The 8,454-nt window shown below is 37.4% G+C and overlaps 1 protein-coding gene across 4 annotated transcripts in view; it reads right to left on the reverse strand.

Moving 5' to 3' along the window:
- Positions 1-8,454, reverse strand: part of BICRAL (BICRA like chromatin remodeling complex associated protein) — a 93,774-nt gene that overhangs the window by 26,874 nt on the left and 58,446 nt on the right. For 2 of the 4 annotated variants that reach the window (XM_039854656.1, XM_039854655.1), the window contains exons 3-6: positions 7,337-7,382; positions 6,833-6,881; positions 6,678-6,746; positions 2,163-3,842 (exon numbers count right to left, since the gene is read on the reverse strand). In XM_039854656.1, coding sequence (XP_039710590.1) covers positions 2,163-3,842; positions 6,678-6,746; positions 6,833-6,881; positions 7,337-7,377 — 1,839 coding nt within the window. In that variant the 5' untranslated portion in view covers positions 7,378-7,382. Of the gene's footprint in view, positions 1-2,162; positions 3,843-6,677; positions 6,747-6,832; positions 6,882-7,336; positions 7,383-7,606; positions 7,721-8,202; positions 8,363-8,454 lie in introns of those variants that run through there. The other 2 variants (XM_039854657.1, XM_039854658.1) reach the window with 2 other exon arrangements.

The following is an 8,454-nucleotide window of genomic DNA, read 5'->3' on the forward strand; positions in this document are numbered from 1 at the left end:
TGGGTGGACCTAGAGGGTACTGTACTGAGTGGAGTACGTCAGACAGAGAAGGACAAATGCCATATGGTTTCACTTATATGGGGAATCTAAAGAACAAAATAAAGAAACTAACAAAACAGAAACAAAATCATGGATGCAGAGAACATTTTGATGGTTGCCAGATGAGAGAGCAGTTGGGGCGTGGGTGAAAAAGGGGAAGAGATTAAGAAGTACAAACTAGTAGTTACAAAATAGTTGTGGGGATGTAAAGTACAGCATAAGGAACATAGTCAATAATACTGTAGTAACTATGTATATTGTCAGGTGCTCAATTTATCAGAGCGATCGCTTCATAAGTTATATAAATGTCTAATCACTATGTTGTACACCTGAAACTAATATAATATTTTATGTGAACGCAAAAATTAAAATTTTTTTTAAAAAGTCAAAGAAAGAGAAACTGTTCTAGATTTAAAGATGTGACAACAAAATTAGACAGTGACCCCGGTATGGATCCTGGACAATAAAAACAACATGAAATGATTTTTTTTCTTTTTTGCTATAAGAGACATTACTGGAAAAACTGACTAAATCTGAATAAGGTCTTTAGATTAAACAATAATATTGTAATAAAGGTAATTTCTTGATTTTGATAACTGTACTAAAGTTATATAGGAAATATCCCTGTTTTTAGAAAATAAACACTGAAGTCCAAAGTATTTAGGAGTCAAGAGTATAAAAAAGGTATGTGTGTATGAGTGAGAGAGAGAGAAAAGGATAAAACAAATGTGGTAAAAAGTTAACATATGAGGAATCTTGGTAAAGGGTATATGAAAATTCTATACTATTCTTGCAAGTTTAACTTTTCTATAAGTCTGACATTTCAAAATGCACACATGTGTGCACACATGCATGCACGCACACACCCCTTTGGTACCAAAAGTAATACACTGAATATCCTTGATCATAAATAATCTTTGCTCCCTTAGGATTCTGAGTGAAATTACTAAGTCAAAGCTATACAATTTTTGAAATACTGATGTACATGGTACAGAGAAGTTTCTTAGTACCTCTAAGTGTGGAGAAGCAAGGCAGTATAAATGGAGGACTGAGAAGGGTAGACCACGGGGTAAAAGTAGAGTGTGGAGCCGGAACGAAGGAAAGTGCTCAGAATGAGTGGGAACCAAAAGCTAGATGAGTTCAAGGATGGGCAGGTGGGGGTGAGGGCCCAAAGCTGATGACATTTGAGACTTTTTGGAAGCATAACCCTTATGTGGTTTTACTAATTGCGCATAGTAATTTGCTTGCACAATGGCATGGTAAGAGCAGGCTCAAGTACTTGGTCAAATGACAATGTCCTGGATCCCTCCCTCTATATGCATCCTCTTGGTGAAAGCCAGTTACCCACTGTTGAGTCACACTGAGTCCCTGAGCCTTTCTGATTGGCACTGAAAGAGCAGCCGCATCTTCTCCACTCAGTCTATAGTTATATGACCTAATGGCTTGCTATATGATGAAAGTAAATAATTTAAAATAAGCTTTCATTTTAAATACTCATAACATTCCATCAAGTATATACAGTAACCTCTCACTTAAAGTTGTCAATAGGTTCTGTGACTTTAAGCAAAATGATATGTAATGAAACCAATTTTACTACAAGCTAGTTGATATAAACAAGAGTTAAGTTCCTATGGCATCTATTAATGTTATAACAAAACAATGCTGAATGAAAGGATTTTATTCAAGGACCTGCTATGTATTAATATTGGCTCTTAATGAGTATTTACTATTTATCATGCCAGGGACTACTCTAAGTGCTTTATGTGGATTACTTCACTTAATCCTCCAAATAACTCCATTTGGAGGGGTGGTAGCATTACTATGTCCATTTGACTGGTGAGGCAAATCAAGTCTAGAGAGTTAAGACTTGTCAGAAAGCTTAGATTCAAATCTATGAGTCTGACTTTAGAGTCTTCACTCTAAACCATAATGCTATGCTGGATAAAAAATTTTAATTAAGAAGAATAAAGGCAATCAATCATAAGTTGAAAATTTTATATGTCAGATAAATATATTAATAACAAATAAGTAAAAAGCCTAGGATGAACATTATATTCTATTAAATACACATTCCATTTTCCATTCTGTCATCATCCAAGCATTCATCTGATAAAGTAACTTACCTGACAGAAGAACTGTTGCTGGGTTCCTGCTCCAGGGGTGTTACTGAAGGTGCTGGTAGATTTGGAAGAAGAAATTGGAAGACGATGAGACACACTGACAGGTACTGGAGTCCTGTTTGGCTGGGTCAGTGGATCTCCCGCAAAGTTTGATCCTGATGCACCCGACTGAACTGCAGACCCAAGACTAGGATGGGCAGTGCTGGATGAACTGACAACAGGGAACCGACTAGGTCCTGACATGCTTGTCACCGAGGGCACAGTGGTGAAGCCCGGTCTTCCTTGGGAGACGTTACTCTGCCCAGGTGACAGGTGTAATACAGTTGGTGATGCCTGCTGCAAGGGCATCTGTCCACCAACAATCTGAGGAGAGGCATGATTGACTATCACTGGACTTCCAGAGGCGGAAAATGTCTGCCCAGACACTAACTGGACGGCGGGATTCTGGTTGTTTAGCATCTGTCCGGAATACGATTGGTTGGTCCTGAGCATGTTGGAGGAGCTTCTGTTCAACATGACATGCTCTGAGGCCACTTGGCCAGAAATGAGCTGAGAAGACTGGGTCTGAAGAAGTTGCCCATTTATAGTTTGGACGTGGTGTACCGAGTTGGAACTGACGGGAAGGCTTGTAGGTATGAGGAACTGACTCTGGGGTGCGTGAGGCTGGCCCATGGGGGAATGAATGACAATACTACCTGCAGCACTGCTCACTGCCTGTGAGGTGACTGGTTTTCTTGTGTTCTGTTGGTTTACAATGTTCACAGACATGTGCGGACCAACTACTGAGCCCTGGGGTGAGCTTGCAGAGGCAAAAGAGATCCCTTGTTGCACATGGTGCTGTTGTATTCCCAAATTGTTCACATTGTATGTATTTTGCTGACCCATCTGAATAGGTTTTGGCTGGATATTAATCGGAACTTTATTTGAATTTGGTGCAAGACCTCTTTGTATGATGATGTTATGCACAGGTAAAGATGTTTGAAAATTTGTGCTGTTAAACGGAACGGTAACAGGCTGTGCTACTGGACTGGAACTGGAGTTGCCAAACAAGGAGTTGCCATTAGGAGTCTGTCTATGAACCAGAAGCCCTCCACTCACATTTGATGGAGCTTGCTGCCCACTGCCCTTTAATATGATTTGAGATCCATCTAGGTTATTAATCGTCATCATGGAAGGTTGATTACCAAATGACCCAATTAATTGTATTTGACCAGAACCACTAAGCTGACTGCTATTAGACAAATGCTGGCTGGGAACACTGATCCCCACGTGTTGCATAAAGCCATGTTGCACACCCACTGTATTGCTTGCAAATGATGCTCCAACAGGCACGTGAGTCACCCCTATAGGCTGCAGCGTCTGACCTGAGTAATTAGAAACATTAGAAGCCTGAGTAAAGGATGCTGATGAAGAAGGATGAAGCTGAGCTTGTGCAAACTGTTGGCTTGAACCTATACTGGCATCCAAATATGCCTCTTCCGCCAATGTCTGTTCAGTGATATTGGCCTCCTGCAAGGATTTCTGAAGAATGTCGAAAGGTTGGTCTTCACTGAGATCAGGAAGAGGAGAAGACTCAAGTTCATCTTCAAGAAACTGAAGGCTACTTGAAAGTGGCAGTCCATCACTGGGCCCTTCTCCAAGCTGGTTGCTCACAGCTTTGAGGGATGACTTAGGATCAGCATTCTAAGAAAAAAAAATAAGGAGTATCTTACATGGCATAGCCAACCTTTGAAAGAGATTCTCAAAAAAAAAAAAAATTAATCTCACTTTTGCATATGAATAAAGCATGACAGTTTGCTTTTCAGGCACATCTCTCCAAACTGCTCACTTTATTCTGATACTTTATTTCCTTAGTAATGATGTTGAACATTATTTTTTTAAGTATATGCCTTCATTACTCTGGTAAATTATTTTACAGAAAATAGATAAACAAAAGGAACATACTAATGATTACCTGTAGTTCAGCATCATTTTTCGAGATACTGGCACAGATTTTAATTTTCAGGATTGCTTTCGGTCCAAGGCTTAATTGGGACTCAGCTAAGGAGGTATGTGTATTGAGGAGAGAGTCATGTCTAGTACTTTGTAACACAAGAGTGTAAGCAAGTTTTAGGAATTCAGGGTGTTGTTCTATTAGAGGTCCAGAGGTATCCCAGATTCAGCCCTGTTTGTTAAGGTTTCTCAGAACTTCCCTACTTCTAACTCCCACCACCTCAGCAAGATCAGTCCAGACAACACAAGCTTCTCACATAAAATGAGTGAATGGTCATTTGATTTCTTAGAAGTACTCAGCTTATTATGATGTTTTAAAAACTACTCCAGTGTCCTATTCAAAAGTAAAAGTCCATCAACATTTATTTATCAAGTACCCACTTATGTATTAGTTTCTGTCCTTCAGGCATCCTTAAGGAATAAGCATTCCAACTAGAGGCAAACAACACAGGCATATGAAGAGAACTGAACATGGTCACTCATGAGTAAGATACACTCCACTAGGCCAATGGTTTTTCATGGGACATGTCAAAATTTTAAAAGAAAAGATATGGCATTAACCACTATTTAAAATAAGGTGAAGACAATGTGAATGTACTTAACAATGTGAATGGTACATTTAAAATGGCAAATTTTATGTTATATGTATTTTAACACAATTTAAAAATTTAAAAAGGTGAAGAAAAAAATAAAAAAAGATCAACAATCTTGGTCCATAATTTCACTTATATGTGGCTAAACAAAACAGAAACAGACTTATAGATACGGATAGACTTATAGAAACTGGTGACTGATTACCAGATGGGGGGTGGTTTGAGAGTCTCGGCGAAAAAGGCGAAGGAATTAAGAAGTACAAATTAGTAGTTACAAAATAGTCATAGGGATGTGAAGTACAGCATAGGGAATATAGTCGATAATATTGTAATAACTATGCACAGTGCCAGGTGGGTACTAATCGGGGGGATCATTTTGTAAATTATATAAATGTCTAACCACTATCCCATATACCTGAAACTAAGATGAGTGGGATATGTACTTGTGTTTAAAAAATATGTGCATATTTATAATAGCCAAAAGGTATAAAGAACACAAATGTACACTGATGGGTGAATGGATAAACAAAATGTAGTATATACATTAAATGGAATATTATTCAGCCTTTAAAAGGAAGGAAATGCTGACACATGCTACAACATAAATGAACCTTGAAGACAAAAGCCAGACACAAAAGAACACATATTGTATGATTCTATTTATATGAAGTATTTAGTTAGAAGAGTCAGATTCACAGAGACAGAAAGTAGAATGCTTGTTACCAAGGTCTAGGGTGAAGGGAGAGAAGTGAGTTAATGTTTAATGGGGACAAAGTTTCAGTATGAAAAGATAAGAAAGTTTTGGAAATGGATAGTGGTGATGGTTATACAATAATGTAAATGTACTTAGTGCTACTGAACAGTACACTTAATAATGGTTAACATGGTAAATTTTATGCTATGTAAGTTTTCCCACAATAAAAAATATTTGTATGTATTGCTTTAAAAAAAAGGAATGGTTGGTCCAACTTGCAAAACTAGAGATTTTCAGCCTTAGGCTAATAAGGTGTTGGGGGATTGATGATGGGAAGAACTAGGTAGAAAAGTCAAGACTAGTTCATTTGACTAGTACCCACCTGCACTGTACACGGTTATTATAATATTATTGACTATATTCTCTATGCTGTACTTCAGATCCCTGTGACTATTTTGGAACTGCCAATTTGTACTTCTTAATGCCCTCACCTTTTTCACCAATCAGTAGTGAAATGGGACTAATGTGGTCTCAGTTAGGTAAATACCATCTTAGGACTTGAAGTATCATAGGCTTACACATAGTAATTTGGACACTGTCTCCAGGCAGGATCGCCTATTTTCCGGGTCAGATTTGTCTAGAAGCTCCTGGAGCTTTAAACTATGAGCTCCAGAACCTGGTGGCTTGGGTTAGAATCCTAGCTCTGCAACTCCTGGATGTGTAATTTTGTGGAGTACTAACGTCTCTGTGCTTTGGTTTCCTTATCTATAAGATATAGATAATAATAGAATCTACTTCGTGGAGTTATTGTGAGAATTAAAGAGGTTGATTATGTTAAACCATCAGTACCTCGAACATACTAAACCTCAATATGTTTCAGTTATTATTATCTTTTTTCTCATTTAAGATAAAAATGTTTAGCAAGTGACTACAGTTAATAATTTCTTTAAAGCTCTGCAACAAGGTTCAAAACACTCTAATATGACTTTCTCAAGTTATAACATTTCTGAGACATTTTAAGAAGAAAGTTGAAAACTTAGGAAAATGGCAAAGGAAATCTCATATAGCTTGTCTTAATTGACTAAAAGTAGAAAGTGTCAACATAATTCAGTGGATTTCCTTCTGTGTCGATTACAAAAAACAAGGTAATGATTTTCATCATGATACAAAGGCAAGTAAAGCTCAATTCACAAGGCATCAATGAGACAAAAACACTTGTCATTGTATTCAAATACTCACACTAGAGTTGGCGAAAATTGAATTTGAATTGGCTGCAGAATATCCTGCATTAGTCAAGTCATCATTGCTCTGCAAAGGTACAAATTCAACAGAGTGATTACTTTAACTGTAAAGAAGAAACAATTTATATCTGTGATGTTCTAAGTATTACTTACAGATTTATTACTAGGTCCATGTAGAAAATAGTTCAATGCTTGTGGGTCTCTAGAAAACAACGAAAAAAGAGAAAACAACAAATAAATACATCATCTATGTTTAAGATTCATTTTTACTAGGGTAAAAATAAAACAACATATTAGCCTGAGTAAAATTCTCTCCCTCTTTTAAGCAGTTTTGTTAGTAGTATTTTGGTTTGTTTACTTATTTATTTATCTATTTATCTATTTATTTATTTATTTAATGTTGTTTTATTTCCTATTATCATTCATTTCCTGCCTTCTGGGATTTGTTAGAAAATGAATTTAATAAAGGATAAATAAAGCATTACCTAATTATGACCCTTATCATAACCAAGTTTCTTTATTTGTTAATCCACACTATATCTATGAAGATTAATTTTTATTTTAAAAACCCATCGGTTTTAATATGCTTATTTAGTTGTTTTAGTACAGCAAGCCTCATACACTTGATTTACCCTGATTTTGGAACAAGCATCTTACCCAATAAGATCAAGGAGACACGAGTCATCATCATCATCCATGACAACTATAAGGAATAAAAAAACTGTTTCAGCAAAGCATATTAAAGCCAGTAGCATCTGTGCAACATAAAAATATATTATATACGTTCCTAGATAAACAGCTATGTACTTCATGTGAGTTTTTCTTTTAACTGCTTTATTAGTAATAGGATCTAAATTTTTTGTGGTCATTCAAGAGATTAAGTATTCAATTTAAATAGTTTTTATTGAACACAAATCCTTAACTTACAAGTCAAAAGGAATCTGGACAAATCAAAGATAGTTGGCTGCAACCCCGCATTCGCAGATTCCCCAAAGGGAATGTAAACCCTGAACAGTTAACTTCTTCAAAATGTATCATGAACTAGGAGAGAAATAAGATTTTTGTTTTAGAAAAAATCTCGCAGATACAGAGGTCTTTGAATTTTGTGACTGGATGTTTCCAAACACGTGAGTGATCTGAATTTCTTGCCTTATTTTAGCTATCTTTAGGAAAACAGAAAAGTCAGTTCTCTCTACTTTTTGAGGCAGAAGAAACATCATAGTCCCAGGCGGTATTGCTACAGGCTCTGTCCCAAAGGTCCTACGTTATCTCTTGGCAGCAACACTACCAATTGTTCAATTCCAAACAATCTATATCCCAACACCAGAATCTTTAAAGTAGAAAATCTCAACCAAAAATTCACCCGAGCTCCGGGCCCAAAGTTCCCTTTCTCCTCAGCCATTGGCAACATCAAGCTCAGCCAGCACAATTACTGTGCTCTGGCTCAAACAATAACAACTGTACAAATTCCAAGAGCAGTTCTCCCCCTTTCTCCTCCCTCCCCCGAGATCCGGTAAACTTACACTAGTGATCCGACACCTGGCAACACTGCTTCACTCCCATTTCAGGCCATGCGTGGAATAATTTACATCACGGAATGCCAGGGCCAAGAGTTCTGGAGCAGTTGGAAAGGGCAGTTGTGAACGGCAGTTGGACGGAGGAATGAAATCCTGAAGAGATGCCCAGAAGAGGGACACACCCGAAGACGGCAGAAGGGATTTCAACTAAACGCTTTTTCTCGGTTAAAACTGCCATCTCCTTTTTAGCTCCCCCAA

The sequence above is a fragment of the Pteropus medius genome, unplaced genomic scaffold (genome assembly GCF_902729225.1).
Source record: "Pteropus medius unplaced genomic scaffold, Ma_sr-lr_union100, whole genome shotgun sequence".
Taxonomy (NCBI): Eukaryota; Metazoa; Chordata; class Mammalia; order Chiroptera; family Pteropodidae; genus Pteropus; species Pteropus medius.